The sequence below is a fragment of the Grus americana genome, chromosome 5 (assembly GCF_028858705.1).
Source record: "Grus americana isolate bGruAme1 chromosome 5, bGruAme1.mat, whole genome shotgun sequence".
In the NCBI taxonomy this organism is placed as follows: domain Eukaryota; kingdom Metazoa; phylum Chordata; class Aves; order Gruiformes; family Gruidae; genus Grus; species Grus americana.
Window position 1 is genome coordinate 42,706,007 of NC_072856.1, and position 26,664 is coordinate 42,732,670.

Sequence of the window (26,664 nt, forward strand, 5' to 3'; positions counted from 1 at the left end):
TATCTTGAACTTTGTGTTTGCTAGCGTGCAGATGTAAATACGACAGGAAAGCACGAAGCAGGTCATGATGTTGTGGTGTTATTTTTATTTTTAGGAAACCTTCCAACTCGACTTGGGTGAAGGCAGGAAGAAAAAAATCTGTGCTTTTTGCCTAGCTGCATCAGAGTTGCCTGTCTGCATACAACATACTCAGTACTCATCTTTACAGTAACCAACAAACAGAAATGAGAAGCTGCAAACCTGCAAAGCATCTTCTCTAGGAAGAAAGATACCCTCATTTTGAATGAATGTTCTCACAGTCTGAAGAGATTGATTTTTGTGAAAGAAAGATTTTACCTTTTTTTGTTTTCATAAGAGGCAGAAAGGATTCATAGAACAAGCATTTTGAAACCGAAGCTTATACAGCTTGACAGCCCCTGGGCTTTTATAATAAATGTCCCGATGTAAACTGCATCTTCCATTTTATAACTTTGTTCTATAAAGTGGGCTAATAGTGAGCTAATTTCTTCTTGTCATGGCACTCCTTTCTCAAACTAGTCAACATTGTTTTCAGGCTTTGCTATGGAAATGTCGTATGTTTTGGCCTGTTTCAAGATGCCAACAACTGTTTGCTGTCTCTTTTAGCATCCCCAGTAGGGAAAAGGCTAGCTATTTCAGTTATATGACGTCTTCCAGCACTGCGTTACCAGTGGATCCCAAAGGAACTGATGTCTTTCCTACCAAGAAAAGGTCTGAAATTGATTATGAAGAAGAAAAAAAAGGATGGGATGAGGAGACTAAAGAAATATCTGAAGGGAAACTCCACTTTTCTTCCTCTGTTGGAGCTCCAAAGAAACGGTTAATGAGTCAAGTTCTGTCAAGGCATAAATTTACCAACATACAGCCTCCAGAAAAACCTTTGCAGGCTGAGGAATGGAACAGACTGAGGGAAAGCTTTCAGTCACCTGCCGTATTTGAAGAAGTGATGTTTAACAGTATGATCAGGTGCAACAGCCCCATTGATGTGGCCAAGTCCTTGCTGACCCATGTGGCAAAGAATAATGGTGACATTGCCTATAATTTGTTGCTCAAATATCTGGCATTGTGTGTCCAGCAGGGGCAGACTTCAGAAATTCATGATGTGTATGAGATAATGAAAATAAAATTTAAGATTTTAGAAAGTGGGGCTTACAACCTTATTATCAGGGGGCTGAGTAATTCAGATCAATGGAGAATGGCTTTGACTCTTTTGGAAGAAGTAAAAAAGATTATGATTCCCTCACGGACTAACTATGAATGCTGTATCAAAGCAGCCGGCCGTCACCAAGAAATGAACCTCGCATTTGAACTTTACCATGAAATGTTGACTAAGGATTTGGTGCCAACTCTGGATGTCCTGCAGGCCTTTTTTGACTTCAGCAGGGGTATGAAAGGTGCCAAGTTACAAAAAGAGCTGTTTGGTGTCCTCTTATATTTGAGAGACAACCAAATATACCCTCACAAAATGTTTATGCGGAGTATAAAGCTATGGTTTGAAAGGTAAATAATATTTCAATAGCAAGCTCCAGTTCATGAGGATGGGATTCAGATTATTCCACAGATCAAGTCTAATAAGAGCCCTCAACATCTCATTTTGGTTGTTGCTTTTCCATAAGAGACATATTGTCACGAAAGGATGCGTTTTATTTTTGCTCCAAGTGTAAAATTCATACCGATTTCACCTTTCCTTGAAAGATTTTACCTGTTAAATATTATTCCCTGGTACAGAACGTAGGAAATTGTGATGGGTCATAGCTATCCAAAATATCCTACTTCATCTCTTTCTGGGGTTGGTACGTTTGGAATATTGACAGATATAAGGGTTTTTCCTATAATCTGTCAGAGTACAGAAGTAGTAAGTTATTTGAAAATTAGATAGTTTCTCTCTTTAAAGGAGAGAGCCACCAAATTTACCTTAGGTTAAGTGAAGATTAAGTGTTGACTTTGTATAGAATAATAGGAGACGAATTATCTTGATAGGAGGCTCTTTGTTTTAGCACAGTACTTAGCAGGCCACGCAGTTTGTTTTCATGAGCAGTGACGGACAGACTGCAAATTGCAGCTAGTTATGCTGCGCATGCACAGTGTAGTACACCTGAGCCCACTGCATATTTGTCATGCTGTTGTATGTGAGCCCATCTGTGACTCTTTTTTAACTGTTGGCTTCGATTTACAAGTTAGTCTTCCTGGATAGAAAATATGGCTGTGGGAACGCACTATCACTAATAGAATAGTTTATACTGCTGTCCCCTAGCTGTTTTCTTTCCTGGGAACAGCCAGGGAACAGACAGAGTAGGCTTCAGTTGAGATGAATTGGTTTAGTGGCTGAAAGTATGTGGTGGGGTGCTATTTTCCCAGTGACTAGAGAAGGACTTACCTGTAGGTGTGTGCTGCATGCACAGGAAACTCAGCGTAATAAAAAGTCCTTGGCAAGGAGACTGCAGGGGCAGTGAGTATGTTGAAGAACCATATGTTGCCTGTATATAGTGGCAAACCGGTGCTGCAAGCTGAAGCTAGACGTGCAAACTCCTCTTTGTATCTTTAATACTGTGTTTGACTGTTAGAACAATTCATGAAAGATTGTAGTAGGCTCATGTTTTAAGATGAATGTTGGGTGTTTCCCTAAAGGAAGTAGTGTTTCAAACATGAAGAAGAAACAAAGTCCATAACAAAGGGATGAAACTACGTGATCAGTTATCCCTTCTGGCTTTTTATCTGTGGACCTGTACAGAATGCTTAGTTTTACCTGTCTGTTCCACTTGCCAGCACTGAATTTGTATATGCTGGTGGTTGAAAATAAATAAGCAATTTACACGGAGTTCCCAGAAAGGAATAGAATCAGGTAACTTCTAGCACTGTTAGTCTTGCAAAAACAATGCAGACTGGGAGGTAACTTTTGCTGACCCAGGAAACCGATGGTACAGTAAGCACGGAAGTGAGCTCTGTGAGTGTAACTGAATAGGTGTTAGTTTTAAAAATGATTTTTCTGAAGAGCAGACGGGCACTGAGTTTTACTACTGAGTAAAGCAAATACAGAGATCTGAGCATGCAACAAAGAATCAGAGTATTTTCTGTTGCCTACTGTCTTTGTAAGAAAACTAAAGAACCACTACGTATCAGCATGAGAAATGGGAAAGGAGTGCAGAGGCAGGATGGTTATTCCAAAGCCTACAGCATGTGTGATTGTGCAGCCTATGATAATAAACACAGTTGCAAAGGGAGAGATGTCTGCAGTTGCATGTTGTTGTGGATATCCCTATTCTGTAGCCTATTCCATTTGGGATCCTGTGGGCAATAAGGAATATTTACACCAGCATGATGGTGGTGGTGACGATGATGAAGATAATGATATGGAGTCAAAAAGGCTCAGTGTAGCATTTTGTTATGAGCGTATCTTTCTTAATTTCTCAGAATGGCATCGGCATAGAAATCTTGATTCCTGCTTTCCTATCTGTTTTCTGAGGTGCTTTATGAATGTGTAGGGCAGCAACTTAAAAAATGTCAGTGCAGCCTGGTTATTTGTGTGGTTCTTAATATTTGGGGACAACATAAACAGGGGAGGTTGATGATGTTTGTTCTCTGCATGTTGTTAAACGCTGGTTCTTTATATTTTCAAGCATTGCTAAATTATATATGAATCTTTGTAGGGTAGATGATTAATTGGTCTTTTATTTCTAAATGTTGACCAATATAGAATTATTCTTTATCTGTAATCCAGGTATTGTTAAATAAGAATCTAATGTTTTTATTTATCTTTCCCTGTGTACATATTAGTATACCAGGAGGGAACTGGAGAGGACAGCTGACCAACATTAAAGACAGGTAAATGCAACATTTTTTTTAAAAGTGAGGTGTTGTCTTTGATTATTCTATCTTGAACTCTTCTTTCATGAATATAAAAAATAGCTTTCCTTATATAAGAAAAGATTTTAATCCTTAAGAATATGAACCTTTGTTGTGAACATACGATTTCCAGAATTCCAGTTTCCAACTCATTCTTGTGCATTAAACAAGACCCAACATGCACAGTTGGAAAGGAGTTATGCTAAGCAGACCTAAGACAGAAAATTGCAGAGAAAAATAAGAGCTGGCTTATTTATTTACTGTTTAGGAATTAAAGACTTACTTTTTTGGTTGGCTGTGTAATACCATTGTTTAACAGGATATTTAACAGAGCAGTTTTGTGTGTAAATGGATGTCTTCTGTAAAACTGATACTACTCACATGCTGCAGTTAATTTGTACAGATGGAAGGGTTCTCCCTTCTCACCTGATTTTCAGTGAAGACAAAATGATTCTTATATTAGGTTTTCACAGGGATAACTTGGACACATGTTTCTATTACAGCAGAGTTTTCTTAATGTCTGTAAATTTCTATTTTAAATGTTACTCTATTTCATAGAATCATAGAATCTTAAGATTGGAAAAGACCTCTAAGATCATCAAGTCCAACCGTCAACCCAACACCACCATGTTTACTAAACCATGTCCCAAAACATAGTTCTGTGGTTTCATAGCAATTTTGCGACTATAAATGTATTAATTATAAGAATGACTCCAATAGATTATGGGGGGTTTTGGTGTTTTTTTAAAAATACACTGTGTTGCATACTCTGAAGTAAAAGCACATGTAGAGTCTGCTGGTTTTGAAGCCCATAAAACAGCGCAACTCCCTGTCCTAAGAGTAGGGATTGTTCCCTGGAAAGTGGATTATTATTATGTATGAGTGCATGTGTGTAACTATACTGTTTTTACCAAATTCTAGGCAACCTTTTTCAGCCTTTAGAGTTTTAAAATTCTAAAGCTGATTGTCTTGGTTAAGATGAAGTTCGTTATCTTACTGCCTGTAAACTGTTTTACAGACTTTAAGAGCTGTACTAACTTATATCACCTCACATTTTATCATGGATTAAGAGTCTGTGAGCAAAGTAGTGACAAGATGCCATATGGTAATTATTTTGTGATAGCTCTATGAACACTTCTTGTTTTGAAATAAACAAGTTTGAGGTAGGCTACTTGGATAAGTATTTGAATAAAATTTAAATGGCTTCATGAAAAGAAAAAGAATATAAGATTTTTGTTGTGTTTAAATTAAATGGCTGCTGACAGAAAAGATCCTTAGGATTTAAGAAAGCAAAAAAAAAAGTTTGTTGGTTTTCCGTGGGGTTATTTTGTGGTTTTTTTATCTTGATCATAAAGGACAAAGCCCTTAAGGTGTCTCTGAAACTTATGTGGTGATTGCTACTAGACTGGTCTCTGCAGTCTGCATAACTTATGTCTTAAAGCATGTTTTAACTGGAGTTAAAAAAATCCAGAAGAACTATTTTTTCCTGAACTGAGTTTGACAATTTAATGGGCTTATTCACAGGTTATTCTGATTTTGTAGAAATACTGGCAGATATATCAAAGATGCTCACATACAGGATATTTTCTTCTTCCTCTAGCACTGAGCTCCTAGTTTCTTTGAACTGTGATAGTCAGAAGCTTGAACCCTCTGCAAACAAACCTTGAAGTTTGCTGACCATATTTCTTTGAGAGTTACAAAAGCTTTGGATTTCAAAGGTCAGCTATAGAAAGCTGCAGTTCGAGTTTTTTGAGCCTGTGTTCAAATTACTGTAGCGTGTCTGACTTCATGTTTGATGCGTAGATGCCATGATACTCCAAATCTGTCTGTCTGTCTGTCTATCTCAAAAAAGTAGTCCCTCAAAAAAGTAGTTAAATGGTCAATTAGCTGTAAGGACAGCTATATATCCTACAGAGGTGAAAGCTTTGTGTGTGGGAATTTCTCGGCATGAAATCCTAAAATGATCAGTGAGAAGTTACAAAAATTGCAAGGTAATTTTAAAGGTGTGGTTGGAATAAAGCAGCGGTTACACTAAAGGTCCAATCCTGCAAAATGCTGAGTTTTTCTTGTGCTGCTTCTCCCTTTGGGAATCCACACTGAGAATTCACAAGAAGAAACTGGCTTCGGGAGCTTTGGCTGTTGCTCAGTGGTTGGGGTATGTTGATTTGTTGGGGTATGGGGGAGGTTTGTTTTTTTCAAGTAATCTGAAAGTGGTAGTCACAGAAGGATCCAAGTTAACTATGGGACAGGTCCTTAAATGTTAGGCCTAATGATTTTGAAATTGTCTCATAACACTTCGTTAGGCCTTTCTTCTCTGTTGCCAAACTGTGAAGTTCCTTAATGCAATTAGATGTATCTCATGGTAACTTTACAGCTATATGAGGAGCCAGTCTTGTTGCTTATATTAATACATAGGCTAAGCCTGCAGTGGCCACAGTGGGTTGAGCAACTGGAGCGTATTGTTTGTGTGCAGCAGTGAATGTCCATTGCTGAGATTCCATGCGTAACTTTTTTCAATTCAGTAAATGCACTGTCAGCATTGCAATTAATGCAGTCTTGGCTTATGGTATGTGCATTAATGTATACTAGACACAATTATTGGGAGAATTTAACATTGCTGATTGCCATAGTTTTAGAAAATTATAGCTTTGGCATCTCTAGGATATCCCTGTGGAGACAGCCAGGGAGAATAATTTGTTCCATTTTAGCACTTAAAGCTCAAATCCTACTACTCAGTTCTGAGATTGTGCTTGTGAAAATAAGATATTTGGATGGATTCAGAGAAGAATGGTTACTCCTTCAGTTCAAACTATGCCCAGCTGGGTGAATAGCTTCTGAGCATGATAGAAAAATGTGAAATATCAACAACATATCCTGCATGTAAGAGATGCTTAAGTGGGAGCAAGTAGCATTGTTTGTCAGCCAGGAAGAACCAAAGATGCCTTCAGACTAAGGGTCATTTTATTGCCTGCTGGAGAAGCTATTAGATTCTGCTTATTTTCTTGGTACTGTGGCTGGAGTGTCCAGTCTGGTGATGAAGACGTAAGCTGGATCTTATGTCTAATATTCTTGGCAGAAGTGCTTGAGAACAGACATGACTAACTGTGAATTCCTTTAGTGTTTGTTAATGTCCTATCTGACCATTTCTTTTTCCTTTTTCATGTAGCTATTAAAGAGTTAAGCTTGGAAAAATTTCTAGGTTTAACCCACAATCAGAGATGCAAGTCAAGAAGTGTACTCATGAAGTCTGTGTATATTTGTAGCTCATTGGTTTGTCTGTAGAAAGTGTATCTGCAAAACTTTCAGATAAGTTTTTTGGAAAAAAAAAGGTTGATGTAGTTCACAATTCAAGCACAGAGATGCAGGTTTTTTTGTCTCAGTCCTCCACTGTTACCCTACCTTACATGCTGGTTTTGTGGTGGGCCCAGAGGCTCATGGTAATGATGCATGACATACATTTTTGACTTGGGTATGGAGTTGTGCATTGTGTTGATTATGTGTTTTCTTTATAGGGGCTAAAGGGAGAGACAACTAGGAAGGAAAAGAATGGACAAATGGGACATGGAAGCAATGACAATTCCAGTTTGGTTTCCCGTAGACTATGCGTTAGGGCAGAGGTTGTGATTGTGAGACATGAAACAAGAGAAAAGGCTAGATATTAAAGATGATGTTTGTTCTTTGACTCAAGATACAGTTCTGGAAGACCATACAAAAATCCAGAGGTGGCCATGGAAGTTAGGCCTGTCTTGTTTTGTGTCTTGGAGTTATGTGTGTGCAGTGCTAGCAGACTGTAGGAATAACACCCCAACAAGAAGCTGACATTGTTCTTGTGGTTGGGGTTTGTTTTGATGGACTTTCCCAGTGATGGGGAGTTTCTGCAGCACTAGATTGGTTAGACAAAAACTTGTGCCTCATGGCTGGCATGGATCTGAGTGTTCTCTGTAGCATTGCCTCGCTCATGCTGTTCTGGAAATTTTTTCAGGATTTGCTATGATATGCCAGCACTCTTCCTGAGGAAACTAAAGAGTTTGATGTCTGTTTTTTCACATCCCTTATTGTTCTATTCTGTAATATTTTCTTTTATGATGGATTTTCAATCTCTTCAGTCTTTTAGTATTAAAAACATGCATGAACAGATCAGTGGAGAGTTCTTGTGTTTGTCAGAGACAGAACAACGTATAATTTGGAATTTGCAGAACCACAGTTGTCACCATAGCTGCTGGCCTTGCAGTAGGGAAACTAAGAGTACTGAGAAGTGGGCGATGTGAATGATGAAGGAAACTGTCCCGGCACTGCATGCAGTCACACAATCACTGACATAGCTGTGCATGATGGAGTGGTGTTTCTGGCTCTGGGAAATGATCACTAAATGATGGCGTTGGTTGACTATAGCTGCAGAGCTTTTTCATCTGCAACAGTCCACATTCCTAGATTGATGTGATGATATTTAGCCTGTGTTACACAGCAGGAACAAAAGTTTCTTAGCAAAAAAGAAACAAGTAGTGATTAGTCGCCAGGAGATAGCAATGTAAAACTGCTTTCTGTTTGGGTACAGTCAGCCTGATACTAGAAATCTCTAGTGGAACTGGGCATTGTACAGACATGCAGTGTTAGTGTTCCGGGCTTTCAAAGCAAATATGTTCTCAGTTTGTTCACTTTGACCACCTTAGAGAGATCTGATCAAATGGTCTTAGCCTAGAAATAAGGGGAAGTCTAATAGCAAAAGACAAGTGGCACAAAGAAGGCAGTCTTGCTCATTATTTGCTTTTCCAACAATACAGAAGATTTATGTTACCTTTTCTTTATTTATTTTATGTTTTGTTTTTTCTTTAGGGTGAGGGTATTCCTACACCTGTGACAGGTTTTGTTATTCCAAGCCTTGATAAACCAGGCACAGATAGCTTAGCTTTTTTGTAGGAGCAGTCAGTGGCACAATATTGGAACATTTAACTGGTGCATTTTCTTGTTGTAACGCTTTGGAATGGATTTATAGCTAGACCAAGGTTCTGTGGCCTGCCTGCTAGCTTCAACTAGTACGCCTACAGCTACTTCATATGTTCTGGCCAAATCAGTGCAACTGCATCACCTTCCCACATGGAGATCTGGGCTGTATGTTTCTGTGGGGACTTTCATGTGTAGTAGGGAAACTTCTACATATTAGAGATGTGGTAATGCTGAGAATTGAACTCTGATTTCTCAAGGCCTAGTTAAGTGCTGGTGAATATTTAAATACTCTTTTTTCCCCATGCTCTCATGCAGAATTTTAGTCCTAAATCCTCAAACGTCTCTAGACTTAAGTCTTTGATCCTGATCGCACTAAATCACATCAAAATATTTCTAGTGACTTTAGTAGGTTTTGGATGCATCCCAGAAAGAGTACAACTAATTTTCTGATGATTGTACTGTGTTGGAGTTCTTGTAAAGAATTGTGCTCGTACACAGGCACTCAATAAGTTACTAAAATTTCTTATATAAAAGCCTTTATCCTTCTATTTTCTTGTTTCACTATTACAGCGGACAGTGCCCAGTTTGCAACCATCAGTTGGAGGATAGTGACCTCACTGAAGAGGAGTATGATAATCTCAGAGAAAGAATAATAAGAGACGTGATACACGGAACTGACATGTTTAGAAAGACAAGCCCACAGGTAGGTCTTGCATGCTGTCAGGTTCATTGGCTAGGAGGGTAATATACAATTAATGTTCAAGTACTTTGAAAACATCACAAATCTTTTTTTTTTTCTTTACTTTAAACATTAATAGGCCATTAGATACTGCAGTATCCGATGTATCTTTTTCAATTATATTTATAAAATGGGTCTAAATCTTGACCTTTTCATATTGTCTTTGTTCTTATATTTTCAGTGAGCTGTTAATGGATACTGAAATCATTGAATTGTAATTTTTTTTTTACATTAAAAAATTTAAAAGTATGGAAATCTTTTAATCCTTCAAAAGCTAAACTTTATATATGTAATAAAACTCAGTAACTAAAACAAAATAAGACATCTAGTGTTTTGAGCTTGCAAAAAACTAGAAATCCTAGTGTTTCTTAAGTTCAGTATCATATCTGAAGTTTACGTTTATGAGCTGAATATTTGATTTTCCAGTTGGTTAGCTATTTGCTACAAACAATAAAGAACCCATTGTCTTTTTGTTCAGTCAACTTTCACAACCCACCCACCAACCAACAACCTACCTCTCAATTTTAAAGACACACTTTCATATTTATAATTCCAGTATACATCAGGAGTATTCAGTTTTTCAAAAGTCATCATAAATATATGAGAGGGCATAATTCCCAGACACTATAATATATTGCAGTTCTATTTCTTACTCATTTTGTGTGATCAGCGATGCGGCAGCAGCAATTCGGCATGAAGCTGAGCTCCGCTAGATGGAGCCCATGTCACATCTCAGGGTGGTTTTGCTTTACGTTTATGAGTATTGATGTCATTGTGCTGCAGCTGGCACCTCAGTACTGCACCAGTTCTGAAAATACGGAAGAGGACACCAGGTTTAGTTCTTCAGGCTTTCTGCCATCACAGACTTGCGTATGTGTAACAGTTGTAGAAACTTGAAACAGCTAGTGTTGGGGTGCTTGTGGTACAGGCAGCCTATTGTCCAGACATCTACTTTCCACACAGATTTTCTCCGCAGTTCAGGACTTTTAGCTGATTTAGCTGTGAATTGTACAGGGCAGGAAAATTATCCTTAAAAATGTAGCAATAATTTTAAGTATTTAATGGGTACTGATATTCTATAATAAGCAAAGGGATGTGTTTTATTGCACACTGTACAACTATCTGTTCTCTAAAAGCCTTTGTGAAAATTGTGGTTGAGGTTGGTTTATTAAAGAAAGCAACAACAAAACTTTTAATTCCTTAACCAATTAACTGTCTAGTCTGTGAAGTTTCATTTCTGTTCCCTGTGGTGACTGCTGGCTTGAAAATTTCAAATTTGTCAAGTATACAAGGCTAGATTAGCAGTTGCAGTCGAAGGCGGGGAGATTTAGGAAGAGAGTTCTGGGTAACAGGACATTCATGCCCAAGCTGAGCAGTAGTGGAAGTGATGCTCCCCGTTTGAGAACCTGATTGATCAAATGAATGCAATCTAATGAAACAAAGACTCAATACACTATTTTAAGTTTTGATGTCAGTAGATTTTGTTAGTCTGTGTGATAGCTGAAATTCTGTCATGTACCACTCCAGGGCCACCTGTTTGCTAATTTCAAGTTGACCATGTTCCAGTTCCCTATTGGCAGGTGGTCGGTCACCAGGGGGCTGAATGGAGATGAATTCAGTGTGCTTCCTGTTGGCCGTACAGCTTACAGTCTGCTCCCTCAGTGAATTTTGAACGTGGATGTGGGGGTAGAGGCAAAACAGTGCTGTGATGTGTCAGAGGTTTCCAGAAATACATTTGGGACTTTTTAGTTGCCTTTGTGCTGTGAAAGCAGACGTGTGGTGATGAAAATATGCTGTCCATTTTAGGTATGCCAGACTGTGTGACTTCTCCTGCAGCCAGGGTTTTCCAGAGGGGGAACTAGGTGAAGAGGATAGGATGTAATCAAGTATATCAGAGAGGGGGGATTTCCATTTTCCAGTCAGTCACTTTTTTGTAGTAGCCGCAATTCAAAAAGAAAACATTTTAGCTTTCTATTCCTTATTTTCTCCTAACTAGTTTTCTTTAGTGCATCTGTGTTTCTTGCAATGAAATTATTAGTCAGAGAAACAGTTTGACTTGTTTTGAGCTCTGAACATATTTTTCCAACAATGTTTCAAATTGAATATGTAATGCATTTGGAATCTTATTTTTTTTTTCTTCCCTGAGGAATAGTCTTTTGTCTTACTTTTGCAGCATCATCATTGCTTTATTTGATTTTATTTAAGAATAAATGTGATCAGAGTAGAAAATTAGGAGCAAGGATTTGGTTTTTTGAGGATCCCCCAAAAGTGGTCTGTTGTGCTATGATTAAAAAAAAAATCTTTTTTGTAATTAGTTTTAGGATAGAAAATCAAACAACTTGGGTTTGTACATCAGCACGATAGTGAACACTATTAACAAATATGCTGAAAAGATGGCTTGCGTGAACTATAAAACTGATTATCTATGATAAGGAAATACCTGTTACACTTTAAACATAGACATCGATTCAGATCTTTATGCACAGCTACTGAAAGGTCTATTGGGATGTCATATGATGATGTAAAATAGCAAGCTGCAACCTTGTAGGCTGCCATAGAGAGAAAACAATTGTAACAAGACTATCACCTTTTGTACCAATGTCTAGATGATGTTTTCAGTCGGATGCATGTTTACTCTGGCTGCATTTAATTAGGAGCTATGCCATTGAGCCTGAGGTGGTATAATCGGTACACTGGGAGGCAGAATCAACTTTTGCTGTGATGACTTTCATGTCGCAGCTGTTCCTAGGTGTTTCTCTCAAATATACAAATGCAGTAATTTCATTCCCTTTGTGGCTACTTCATACTCCTGATAAGCCTGAAAGGACTGTTGTGCAGGGGGAAGGAAGCACATGGGAGATGCGTATGTGCTATTAAGACAGCAGGAAGAGATGGGTTTGTGGGCACGTAAAGTCCCCACGCTAGATCTGGGCTAAGTGTGTAAAGGGGTTTTGCATTTTCTTCTAGAATGTAGGAGACTGGAGTGGGAAGAGAAAGTGACCTATTCATCTCAGTGTTATTTTTTACAGCTGAACGAGGTTGTGCCGTTTCCAAGGAGCCTTGAAAATAAAGCTCTATCTCTTAATTTTTAGATTGATGCCTGTTCTTTTCTATAATGCTTTGGTTCTTCTTCCACATGTGCATGTTTCCCAGCCCCATGATTTGCCCCAAAACCCTGTGTGGTATATGTCAGTCCTGTTCTGAACAGAGTAGTTTATTACTTCAAAAACTCCTGTGTCCTCCAAACTCTGAGAAAACTGTGTCTGGCACAGTCTGCCCTAATCCCATCTGGCAAAGGCTTCACTCCCAACTTCCAGCGTGATCTTCTCATTCTTCTACCTGCTTTGTTGACTCTCAGCTTGTGGTCAGAGTCAGCTAAATTACCTGTGCTTGAGTGGTTTCCAAGGTGAGCTACGCTTACCTGCCCTGAGATGCCTGGGTGATTATGTCTGTCCATCTTGCACCTGGATGTCATGGTTTCTTGGTCTGAGCTCAGGGAGAAAGAGAAGGCTGGTTAATTCAGTTAGGCCTGCTGTCTCCTGAGAAGATCAGGGGCTGAAGAAAGGAAAACACCTTCCCAGCAAACAGCTGATACTGTGTACACAGTGTGTGCCACAGCCCAGGCTATTTGTGCCATTTACCTCCTCTACCTCTATTCCCATATATGTTACCTCCTCCCTGTCACTGGCAGGGAACAAAGAACTTTCTGAGGGGAGGAAATATGGAAGGAAGGAAAAGGATGGGTAGAATTTCTCCCATGGGTTCATGTGCCCCCTTCCCTCCCAGATACGTGCCACATAGCAGCAAAGGGATCAGACTCCCAGTTAAGCATTGTGCTTGTCCTCTACAGTGGGAGTGCCAAAATTTGGCATGTTGCTGAATGCTGCAAAGCCCCTTGCACTGGGATGGGGGGCTGTTTTGGGTATGAACAGTTCCTGCAGTTTCTTCTCAGCTGGGAAAGACTGAAAGTCTTCTTGTCAGTTCAGTGGCAGGGTGGGTCACTTTGCTAGGGTTCGGTTTAAAATGACAGCACTTGGATTCAGAGCTAGCTTCTGCAAGAACTGTGCCGGCAGGATGAAAATCCTGCTAGTGCCAGCATGGGCTGAAAGCTTTTCTGTTAGTTCTGGAGAGAAATATAGGGGTGATGAGCTGTAGTTAATATTAGCATTAGGGCTAAGCCTAGGCTTCCAGATGTTAGAAATTTCTGAGCTTGCTTGCTTTTTTTTTTTTTGCCCTTTTTTTTTTTTTTGACTTCTTTCCTCTCCTCTAGGAGACCCAAGAGTAGGACAAATGCTGAGGTTGGCTTAGATGAGCAAGTTATGACTAATTTTTGGATGGGTATGAGTTACCGGCTCGTAGGTGGGCTGGGGTTTCAGGATGGCAGGGATGGGAGAACCTGTTATTGCTGAATCTAGAAAGTCCTGAAAGTGTGGTGTTTGGGGATTAGTGTTTTGGACATCAGGTGCTGGAGAACTTGATTTATTGTTGGAGTCTTACAAGTTCATTAGGATTGAGTGAGAGCTAATGCCAGTGGAGATGAAGGGCTTATTGGTAGCCTTTGGGTACGTGTTTGTGTTGGGCTATGGATAAGACTAGGGTAAGAGTTGATGTTTGGGAGTTAAAATACTTAAGGCACTCGCTTAATATGGCTGTGGTTAGGCCAGAACATTAACTTAGAGGTGGCATTGGTAAGGACAAATGTGTTACCTAGTCTGCAACAGCACTGGTCAAAAAACTTTCTTATAGCTGTTGTTTGATTATAGGATGGCCAGTGCTGAACAGTTAAATTCTACAGGTTTTGCAGAATAGCAGATTGATGACTAAGTCCATTGTTGCCTTGTGGGAAGGATACGGTCATTAGCTTGCAGATGAGGATAGGGTTAGCATTGCTATTAGAATGAAATGCACTGATATCAAGCCTGAAGACTCCTGGGTTATGAAGATGTGCAGTCATAGGTCTAGGGAAACCTACAAAGATGAGACGCAACATTTGCAGATAGGGTTGAACAGCTTTTTTTTGCTTTTTTTTTCCCCCAGATCTCTGCTAAATATGGGCCACTGCACTCAGTCAGGATAGGGTTAGTATTCAGTAGGGCAGGATCCTGCATTGCCTTACGAGGCAGGTTTGCTGCTAGATCGCTTGTCTGAGTGGGGCTCAGGATTAGCTGTGGGTTTGTGTCAGTTGCAGTGTTTTGGCTAGAACCAGAGTTAGTTTGGGGGTTAGAGAGAACACTAGCCTCAGAGCTTGATCCACTACCCAATCTTGTAGGTCTAGTAAGCACAGTATGGTGGGTATTGAGACAACTGCAGTAGTAGAGTGCCCAGAGTCTGAGACCACTGCAGCCCAACCTGCAGCCTTTATCCTGCTTTCTGTCCTCCTGCCTCCAGGTAATTTGGGGTGGATGTTACACTCTTGTGATATGATGTACTAGAGGGGAGGGAACTTCTGGAAGGAAGGAAAAGGAGGGGAAGAGGGGAAACTGAATGGGAAATGGGTGGTGAGAGACAAACGCAGTTGGAATTTTTCTAAGGTTTCTCTTGCATCTTCCCTTACCCCAGAGGCTCCTGATAATGGAAGCAAACAGAAGCACAGAGAGTCTTTTGGCAGGAGGATAAAAGACTTAGCTGCTTCCTTTGCAGCAAGAAATAGATCTAGATGAAAACATAAATTCAGCACATATTTCTTTTCCTCAATTACCTCAGTGTTAAAGAATCTCTCTCGGGGGTGGGTCAGATCTTCTGGGGTGGTCCACAGTCTTCCTTTTCTCGATTCATATAGCAAGGAATGAGGTGGGATTTTGTTCAGGTCACTTGGTCTCTTTTGCCATCAAATGGTTATGCAGCAAAATTAGGCCACCCTGCAATACAAGAATGCTCGTTTCTTCCAATCCACTGTCTAAACCTGTTTTGTTGTGTTCCACAGTCTTTTTAAACTACTAATTTGTCACCTCTGTATTTGGAAATTCTCCTAACATAATACATTCTTCATATTCCAATTAGTACAATCAAGTAAGAAAAATCTGATTGTTTGTTTGTTTTTAAAGCCAGTTGCTTGGTTAAAATACAGTTGCTAACCTTAACTTGTTTCTACTGTATGTCATCTGAAGATCTTGCTAAGCAAAATACAAACGTGCTTTGCTGATGCAGTGATTTTTCACAGATCTCTGTTTTCCTTACATTAATTAGAACATAGAAGAAGAAATAGAGGGAAATAGAAGAAATTGAAAAATTTCACCAAGGTTTAAGAATGGCATACCTTGATAAAGTATTTATTTTTTCTTGTTCGTTAGCTGATCAGAGAGGCAGACAGGACCACAAACATGAAGTCAGAACAGTAACTTTTAACTAAAGAATTAAACTAATTTGAATTATCTGAGTATCTGATATTTAAGGAGATTATTTTATCAGGAACCTCTTGGACACACAGTCCTTTACTTGCACCTCATGCATTCCACTAAGTAGGATCTTGAGACATGTTTACATAATGCAGACTGCATACACTACCATAATTTTTTAAGTGCTCACTGTCTCTGAATATTGCTAAGTTATTTGATAAAAGTGTGAGCACATGTTGATTTAAGACAATTTGAAATGTTACCTCTTGGACTTAAGCATTATTGAATGGTCTGTTACCCTTTGGTCCATTAGCAAAGGTCCTTCTAAGTCGAGGAGCTGGTCTCCAGCTGTGGTCAAAATCACATTATTCTGATGCTGTAGAGGCCTATGTGGAATTGTGTAATATAGGGCTTCATTATAATTTGTGATAATTAGAATAGCTTAACAAGTTATAATAATTTCATGTTATCTATCCAGTGCCTTATCTCTTAGAATTTGGTTAGATTTGTTTTAGAACATCAGCAATTTGAGCAGATGTTTTCATTACACTATGATGATCATTTAAGATACAGTTCCTTCAGAAATCTGTAAAATATAAGTGCACTTTCTTCCTATATTATGCATTGTTTCATCTTTCTGATGCTAAATTTAATTTGGTTTTGTATTCATTGTTGGTCTGGCTTCTTCTGTGCCATCCCCTTTCCTAAATATCTGTAAAATGTTTCATATGTATAGGAATTAGTACAGAACTTTGAAAGATGCTGCTAATTTTTTAGCACGACCCTTTGTTTTTTCTTTATTGGCTTTTTTTAATGCTATAATTAGTTCAGTGTTTTAGTAGCTTGTTATGAAGTCTTGTGTCAGGTTTTTTCAAAATCTAATTAATGCAATCTGTTTCTGTTTTACCTACTTTTTCTTTGACATAAAGAAAGAATTTTTAGATATCACCTTTTGCAAAAGGTGTGCACATTAAACTCTACCAGATCATATTATTCCAGAGGATTTGCACGATTTTTAGTGATCGGTTCAACCATATTACAGTGTACAGATGCTGGGTGCACAGGTTTATAATTACCTGGATTGTTCCTAGGAATATTAAAATAGGGTTAGAACATGTAACGCCATTCAGTCCCCCAGAACAGTTGCTGTTTCTCTTGAAATTGCAAATATTAGTTACCATAAGCGTTTGGTGGCAGTGTGATTTTTAAACTAACATAACTAGCCTTACCACCCTGCTGGCTGTTCATTCTTGTCCCTTTTGCCCCCTGCAAGCGTGCCAGGAAACAACTGAGCATTGCCCCATGATCAGCAGGGGACAAACCTAGATGACAAAATAATGTTTTGTTTTCCTGTGGGTTTTTTTTCAGCTAGATCAGTTCCTTGCTTAGATTTCCTTCAGACATTTGTACCAGCATCGCAGAGAAGGCAGCATGGAGGTATATCCAGCTGTCTGATATTCATGCAACATCCTTCCGCATGGATTTTATGGACTGTCTGTAATTAAGTGCTGGTCTGCCTCACTTGGGATGCTGTCTTTTCTATGCAGTTCATGATGCATTGCTTTTCTAGTATGCCCGTCTTTCTCTAATGCCCGTTACATTGTATTTAAGCATTCAAGGCAGTCTTTTCCTGGTTTAGCATTCTGTTAGGTGTTTTTTGACTTAAGATGAAAAGGTTCCAAAATAGTGTGTTTAATTTTGAAAGCACTGTGAATTAAAAATATTTCTGCCTTTGCAAAGTTTGTTTCTTTGTTTTAAAAGAAAGCTTGGTGTGGTCCATTTCTGTACTCTTGTACTTAGGATGGCAGCCTTGCAAAGATGAAGGCATTTTTCCACTGAGGAGAGCAGCACAAACTGCTTGTTCCTCCCTCCACGTTAAGCATGCTCAGGAAGGACATTTGATAGGTGCGCTGCCTGGATTGTTGAGGACCAAGTTTTGCACTAGCCTTGTGACTGACCCTCTGCTGTCTGATGTGGGCAGGCAGGAACAAGTCCTGCGACAACACTGCCTGCTTTTGACGGAGGACTACGAACAGGCAACACAGAAGCACGTCTCAGCCAGGTTGTCACTGTGCCTGTGAGTACCTTCCTGTTTGTGATGGTATCTCTAAAGGCTACAGCCACAGGAGTTTGTGACTCCCAGATTATTTGTTAACTTTAGAAGTGTAATAATAGACGACAAACAAATTGTATGCAATCCAGAGTACATAGTGATACCGTACACAATACTGAGAAAAACCTTCCTGCTTCTAAGGGTTTGAAGGGGATTTCCAAGCTTTGAAACTGGGGGGGGGGAATATTCAAACCCTTCAGGCATAGCAACCAACAGATTTAAGAGTGCTCCAACAGGGCGCCTTAAAAAAATTGGCTGGATTTCAGTTTGACAGCTGAATTTTATTTCTTACACTCTCATGCTCATTCCTGTCTTGTTCTGATACCAAGAAACATTGCTGAAAACAAAGCAACCCCCATCACTTTGTATTTTATGAAACTGTTAAAAAGTGAATGTTTTCACTTCTCTAAAAGCTGTTCTTATGGCGTTGAAAAACACCCTGTTTGATACTCTGGGTAGAGCTACATAATACTTAAGTGAGGTATAATAATATTCTGTTAATTAGAATTTGCTCTTTCCTTGCACTTGAGTATATTGCCATTTAATATGGAGAGGGGAAGCACTGCTTTTTCTGTTGTACAAAGCTTAAACTATTGTGAATACTTCTGGAAACAGGATATGTTGAATACTGTAGTTTTGTACTTTTTAATTTGAATGTAGTATGTCTCTGGCATTCCTGATGAGTGAGCGTAAACTATTGTTTAGAAGAAGTGACAAGCAGCCTTTTCTACAGTCATTTTAATAGTTTTTTGTAGGGTGGGGTTTTTTTCTTTTTTCCCTTTTTTTCAAATTCTGTGTGTTGGCATGAACATAATAGCCTTACTTGTATTTAAAAGTCCTCTAAGGATTTGCTCATGTATCTCCTTTGTATGTTATATTACTTTGGGTTTTGGCATTTAGATCAGTAGACATTTTGGCCTGTTGAAGAATTTGAGCAATACCACAATTTTTGTTTCTAGTTGCCAACATATTTCCTGTTTAGACTTCAGGAGAAAAATGCTCAAGTAATCTAACCTTTCTGTGATCTGAAACTTGTTGTACCCTTAGATGTGTTATAGACATTAAAATTATTTCAAAATACTCATTTGAGTTACTCTTACTGCTCTTATCAAAGGACGTGTTTGTTTAGCTATGTTTTCTTTGGTTTGTGTTCAATTGTAATGTTTATTTCTATGTTATATTTAACATAGTAAACCTGTAAATACTAATAATGAATTCCTCCCCTCGTTGTAGTGCTTTTGAGTCTGTGTGTGCAGTGGTATAGGAAGAAAAACATACTTTTCTGTTTATAAATCTATTTACAGAAGTTGAAATAGTATTAATACTTTTACAGAAAAGTCCTATTTTCAGATCTATTACTACTACTATTTCAAATATTACTGGCTATGCAAGCCAGACTCTTGAAGTCTGAGGTCACACTTTTTTTTTTTAATTATTTCTTAAATGAGTGGTTTAAAATAGAAAACCTAATCTTTTTTCTTTCTTTCTTTTTCAAACAATAATTCCTATACTTCTGTTTTTTAAAACCAACCTCTATCTCTTGTTTCGCTGCAATATCCCAGGTCGAGAGATAAATCTCATAAAGTGTTGTAGTTTTACAATCCATTAAGTTAGCCTAGTCAGGGCTACCTATGGGAAAAGGTGATGCCAGTAGTCTCACCTCCTCCCAGTCTCATTCCATGTCCTGGCTGCATTTTCATGCCAGGACAAACCTCTGTGCTCTGACCTGAACAGGGGGACTGGTACAGGCTAAAGACCGTTACATTGGCTCGGTTCATCCACTTCAGTCTTTCTCCTTGTGCGAACAAACGTGTGTGCCTAGGTAGAGGAGGGGGCAAGGCTAGGAATGAATGGCTGAGGGAAGGGACAAGGTAGAAACATCTCTTTCTGTGGTAGCACCAGTACATACCAATGTAAAATGATGGTGAAATAGCACATGAGTCATCCAGCCGGTGTGGAATACCAGAAAAATGTGAGAGTGTTTTGTGCTCTTGCCAAGATATGAATGGACTTGAGCCACCCACACAGTGGTTAAACAAAAGTTATTTAATATGTCTTTAATTCTTCACATCAAGATAAATTCCATCATAGGTCTGTTATGGCTGGCTCTTACTTCCAAATCGATTTAGTCACTGTGGTGTACATTTACAAAGATAAGTTTTCTTAGTAGAAGGTGTGGTGAATCATTTTTAAAGGTTGCGTAGTTGGCATTCCCCTGTTTTCCCGGCTAGGCAATGAATGAAATCAGGTGGGTTTTTTCAAATTCCCTTTTCTTTTGTAAGTGGTGTGAAACAGGATATCACTGAAGCCTCCTGTGAGTACCCTGCTGCGTTGTTGCACGTATTCCTGCTGCAGGGAGACGTGTTCACGCAGTGCGCAGGCTGCTGGGGGAAGTCTTGCAGTGAGGCAACAGCCTTGCTGTATTGCGATGCTTTCCTGCAGCTCCCGAGCATTACAAGGGCCCTGTCAATAAGCAATGCTGAATGTGTTTTTGAAGTTTTGTCCCTTCAGTTCCCAACTCTGCTGAAGTGAGTTTGAGTAGCATTTCTGAGGCTGAGAGAATGGACTTTTCCTCAGAAACTTTGTGAGTCTAACCCAGTCAGAACGAGTTAGAAATCAATGTAAGGTTTGCTGTATTTCTTTCAGTGCTCTTACCAAGAGAGAGACATGTTTTGCTACTTGTTGGCATGTTGAAGGGATTCATCAGAAGTGCCCCTTGTCATGCTCAGCAGAAAGTTTCCACGTAAATGTTCCTGTGGCATACACAAGGCTGTATGTAGATCACCCGTTGCATTCTCCTTTTGGAAGGGAAGCCTGGGTGAATAGCTCACTTCTTTTTGCCTAAACCAACCTTCATGACATCGTTGTACTGCATTGATGATTATCGAGTCTGGCTTCTCTTGATCAGCTGTACCCTAGCTGCAGCTGTGCTCTCCTTCATTTACTGCTTATAAAGATCTTCAATTTCTTCCTACAGTTGGCTAGTGAGGGAAGTATCTTTAGAGAATTGTGGGTGAATCATCTCTTCATTACTGTGGCTGCAAGTAGGATCTGCATAAAATCCAGACAAATCCTGATCTTTGAAAGATCAGCATCCTTCGAATTGTATACTTTTTCTCTTACAGTGTAAGTCTGTGTATGTTTGAATAACCTTTTGTACTGAATCTGGATGATGTAGCCTGCTGCATATTCCCAGGCTTCATCTCTTTCCTTCCCTGTGTCCGGAGAGGATGGGAAATGTGGTGACTCAAAACTCTCTCTCAGGGGAGCAGACCTGGATCTTCTCTGTGGTTCTTTATGTATTTTTTTTTTCTGGAAAAGGAAGGGAGCACTCTTGTGTGTTGCTGGGGAAATATGAATGGCGAGAAGAAAATGAACAGATCCTTGGGGATTTTCAGTCTGTCTAAGGCTTTTCACTGGAGTCTTCTGTATTGGATGACATAAATTAAACTTGGCCATTTGTCTTCTGCACTTATTCTATTAACTCCTCATTTCCCTGTGTGGATAAGAGTCTCCTGTGGCAGGAAACCCTCTCTCTCTACTTTATTGCACAGTTTACTGGTAGTGAGGCAAAACAATTGAGCAGATTTGGGAGTCTGGCAGGGGCATGCTGTCAGGCGTCTGTTGAGAATGGAGTAGGAGATGTGGCCGGGAGGAGATGGCTGCCAAAGGTAGAGTGGCCAAGGGAATGACACTGAAAAGGCTGCAGCTTCTCCCCAGCTCCAAAAGTAAACCCCAGAGAGCCTGGAGCTGGCTTCTGAGAGGTGCTGAGCTTGTCCTTGTGCTTCTCAGCAGGACCCTCCTGGCAGCTCCTGCTCCATCTGCCCTGCTGGGACAGGAGAGGGAGCCAAGCAAAGAGTGGACAGAGGGGAGCACTGACCCACCAAACTCCTCTGGTGCTCCCCCAACTCATGCTGTGGTGTTCCCTTGATAAAGCACTCTGCCCGTCAGGGAAAACCCATCCTTCAAGAACTGCTCTAGAACTATTGTCACTTGAAATAAAATACCACTTTAAAAATTCTCCACAAAGTGTTTGTTTTGTATCAAACTGAGCCCTTGAACACAAGATTACATGCACATTATGCTTTATAAAAATGTCTGCTTGACTGCAACCGTGTTACTTCAAATAACATTGGCATTTATTGGCATTAGGAAAATAATACTGTATTGGATTGTTTAGCAGGCGTTTTCATCTGCTTCCACTTTGTTTTGTCTTTTCCATTTTCACTCATCTTTGTCTCAAAACTCTCGTATTTTACCTTCATTTGGTCTGTGTGTGTTTTCCTTTTTCTCTTTCTCATGTTTCAGACAGCCATCCAGTATTACATTGATAACTCGTCTGATTTTGAACCATGGGGAAGTCCACTGGATGGCATAAGCCCAGAAGTCAGGAATCTTTGTTGTTTGGTTTTGCATTTGTTTTTCCTCCCGCTTCCTGCCACTGCCTTTGCTAGTGACTTCCTTTTTGTGTCTTGGTGTCCCTGTCAGCTGGCAATGAGACTATTTTTTTATCTATATAAAATACATTGAGATTGGGGCTGGGAGGCAGGGGGAAACACTTCATAAGTGCCAACGATTTTTTTTTTTCTTTTTTTTTGAGATGATAATTTTCTTGCCCAGCTTTTTATACTTTCTCAATAACAGCATTTATGTAAGCCATGGAGAAATGAATGATCACGTAAAAGGCAATTGATTATGGTGGTGCTAGACTGAGCCCTGTGTTGCCTGTGTTCTCGTCAGTGTGCTTTTGACCAGTACACCTGTGTTCACTTGGAAATTATACCTGAAATTTTAACATCTGATGAGGCATCCTTATCTCACTTGGTTGGTTTGTACTCTTAATACAAGTAACCCTTTTCCTAGTAGAACTTGTCATAAGCATTCTGACTAAATTTGAAATTGGTGATCATTTGTTACTGCCTGACAGCAATCTATTTTCTGGGCACATAAATTCTTCCTTTCATTCCTTTCCCCGAGGAAGAATTATATATGCTGTCTAGGTTTTTGTTTGGGTGCTGAGGTGATGTTTTTTTCTTTAGACTTATGTATTGCTGTATGGGAGAAGGCAAGATTAGAAAAGTGCTGCTTGAATTTTGAGCAGAAGGCATGAAATTTGCAATTGTTTTGAGTTCCTATGAAAGTTCATTTACAGACTTGGACTGTGAAATCTCTATTACCTGATAAAGAAGTCTCACCTGTTACTAGAAAGGTCATTTATGAAATCAGGTCACAGCCCACCAGGATGGATTAGGGTTCCTGTGCCTATTGAAAACAGTCAGAAGCAGGAAGTAGAAATCTAATGCAAGTGTCTGCTAAAAGCACTAAATCTTTCCTCAAAAATCAAGGGAGGAATTCCTGAAGATTTTATTACTTTGTATTCTGTTCTCCTCCTATGAGGTCTCAAGCCTAAAGCAATTGTGGTTTTCCTTCTGTTGTAAAATCTGGATGGATGCTGTTGGTTTGCTCAATCACTGCATTTCTGACCTAGTAAGAAAGGTCATTTTTTTGCTAGCTTTAAAGCTGTGTATTTCTCATGAATGGAGTGCTGTGTTTCTAAATTAATGTTTATTTAAATATAGGTCTGTTAGCCAAAGACTAGCATTCAGAGATTTCAGAATTCTTACAGAGAAACTAAATATAATGCTTATTTTACATTTGGAAATGTGAAGAGTTAGCGATAGTGTCACAGTCTACTGGTATGTGAAGTTGCTTTGTCTTGCAGCTGTTGCCTAACAATGACTATAGCATGTATCTTTGTAAAAGTGTACAGTTTGGACTATAATTTTGAAATTCTGGATGACTAAAGTTTTAAAAATTATATTGGAAGTATGAACTGTAGCACTTCTGGCTTTTAAAGACATTTTTTGGGGGTGGTTGTTTTAGCAAATATGCAAATAAAGATTTGAAATGTAGCCAGCAAAGGTAAAGTGAGAGATTTAGGCTTTGTTTTCTTTTTTTAATAAGAACTGAATGAAATCTGTTTCTGTTAAACTCAACTTATTCTTCCCTCCATTTGTTTATTTATTTGTTTCAGGAATTTGAAGCCTTTCAAACATTTGTGGAAAACCGACTTCCATTCGATATTGTTATTGATGGACTCAATGTTTCCCACATAAAACCCAGAAAGATGCAGTGTGAAAATGTAAGTGCTGCTTAAATATTCATTAAGAGTTTTTTGTATGCTTACGCTGAATGTAAAACAATTAGTGCCTCTTATTACTTGTCCTCTTGAGAAACTGATCAAACATTTTTGTAGCATGTTAGAATGAAGTTCAAAGCATTATTTAGACTTCACAAACTAAAAATGATCAGTGGGAAGATGGTTCTTCTTACATATTTGACTGTATTAGCCATAAAAAATCATACCTAAATTTCCCATGTATGCAATGCTCATAGTTACAGCTAAGTTATTGATAATAACAATATATTGTGTGAATGTGTATGTTTTCATAATAATAGGGATTTTGGGGAGCAGAGTAAATCTACCATGTAGAAAATTTAGTCTAGTATAGTTAAGCTGGTAAGGGTTCTTCTTAAAATAATGCCTTAGTTAGTTCAAACCACATCCTGTACAAGTTTAAACTTTATTTCGCTTCCTATTGCCTTAAGCATTTGAGTCCTCTTCTTACAAGGGCAGCTCAAACTGGCTTCAGTTCTTTCCACTTGGTCATTTTTAGAATAAACCTGCTTTTTTACTGATACCTATTTTTGAGAATTCTTGGCACTCCCGTTTAGCATTTCACTAAGAAATGGCTTAAGGTGTTTTGGGGGGGGGGGTGTTTGTCAATCAAATATTTACTTTAAATTAGGAATAACAAAGTAGCTGCTCACATGTATTCCAAAGCCAGAATTTAAATTTTCACGCTCTTGAAATTAAAACTAACTTATAAAGGACCTTGATAGTAAAGGAAGTAATTTACTTCTAGTAATTACAAGAAATACATTTTTGTTCTAAGAACTACTTTAAAACCATTCTGAAGAAGCAGGATATGCTTTCATATATGTAGATAAAAGCAGCTGAGCTAGGGAGGTTAGATAAACTTGCTGAAAGATGTTTGTTTGAGAGCTGCAGTGAAGTTTCATGAGATACTGGCTCATGAAGAGGGTACTTTCCTTACTATGAAAACAGAAAAGGAAGTTTACAAGTTGTTTGGATGGGATCAGGGAGGAAGTGTTGATTATCTGAGAAGAATCCCAGGCAGCATGTAGTGGCACAATGTTTCAAGACTCAGAAAGATCTATGCTGCCAAAGAAGGGGAAGAGAAATGAACCTCCTTCCTCAATGCATGCCTGTCCCAGTGTGGGAACTCTGAACAGGATCTTGAATGTTTTGTAAAAGCTGGAAGCAATGGAGAAAAGAGCCAGCCTGGTTTTGCAGGATAATTACTAATGATTTCTGATCAGAAATCTTACTAGGAGATATTAGAATGCTGAGCAGCATAAACTGCCTTTGAGTTCCTCCTTAGATTCTACTGTATTGGAAGGACTTTGGGATCCGTGATGCCAGGGAGCTCCAGAAGGACTGTATGGAGGCATCAACTTTCCATTTATGTTGTTCCATATAGGTACAGGTCAGATCTCTCTTGAATCCCAGGTATTAACAGATGAGGAGGATTTTTAGGAAGGTCTGCCTTTCCTTCTGCACAACACAACAGTAATGTGGGCTCACCGTATCTTACCTCCAGAAAAAGATTCTCTTAGCTAAATTTTTCTTGTTCTACGAGCTATGTTGCTGTTAATTATAATTGCATTTTGTCATGCACAAAAAATGTTGATCATTGAAGCTTCTGCCAGCTAGTCTTTTGTTGCTCCTGTTATTTGGATCCTGTTTTTGAGAGTGTGGGATTGTTACATGAGATAGGATGGCCATGCCCGTTACTCCTGCCTTATACCTGTAGATATTCACTGGCTGGGTAGTACCTTCTTTGGCATGGGAAGTGTGTATTTGCACTCTAAGCAACAAAACAGCCCAAAAGAAATACCCTTCTAGATGTATTTCTCTATTCATTGAGATACTTTAAAATTATTTTTATGATAGATGTATTTATAGAATTATAGATCATAGAATTAACTATTGAGTTTATAGGTTTTTTCAACTAGAAACATTGTTTAAATGTGGGATCATGCTGGATGCTAGCGAATCATGTTTTGTTTCTTCATGGCTCTGAAGTCCTGTGTTGTAACATGCCAGGAAAGGACTGTGTCTTTGTTCTTATTTTGGATACTTCTGACAAGCAGCATGTATTCTTGTTTTCCCACTCTTTTTTTTTTTTCCAAGACTGCTAAAAACAGAAAGAAAAAACAAAACAAACCCACAAAGCAGAGCAATCCTTTCTTCTGTCTTCAAACTTTTGTTCCAGATGAGGGAATGGAAGGCCACAGGAATCTCTACATGTGTTGCTTTCCTGGTTACTGGTGTTGCTGCCAAGTAGTCCCCCATCTGTGAATGCTGACCTCCCTGAACACTGTAGTCAGTCCTTTGAGGGCTGATTTTGCCACAAAACATCCTATTTTGGAGGCTTCTATCCTCACACCAGAGGCAGCTGAATGGAAAATGTGGAGTGGTGGGTCTGGGGCATTTACAGCCTGCCTTATTAAACTCTTCGGTGTTCATAGGGAGACATAGTGCAGAACTGAGAGGATGGAGAGGAGAAATAAACGCAAGAGAAGTT

The 26,664-nt window shown here is 39.1% G+C and overlaps 1 protein-coding gene across 4 annotated transcripts in view; it reads left to right on the plus strand.

Annotated features, from left to right (window-relative positions):
* PRORP (protein only RNase P catalytic subunit) overlaps nucleotides 1-26,664 on the plus strand; it is a 55,436-nt gene that overhangs the window by 635 nt on the left and 28,137 nt on the right. For all 4 annotated transcript variants that reach the window (XM_054828257.1, XM_054828259.1, XM_054828258.1 and 1 more), the window contains exons 2-5: nucleotides 95-1,518; nucleotides 3,793-3,840; nucleotides 9,376-9,508; nucleotides 24,027-24,134. In XM_054828257.1, coding sequence (XP_054684232.1) covers nucleotides 515-1,518; nucleotides 3,793-3,840; nucleotides 9,376-9,508; nucleotides 24,027-24,134 — 1,293 coding nt within the window. In that variant the 5' untranslated portion in view covers nucleotides 95-514. The remainder of the gene's footprint in view (nucleotides 1-94; nucleotides 1,519-3,792; nucleotides 3,841-9,375; nucleotides 9,509-24,026; nucleotides 24,135-26,664) is intronic.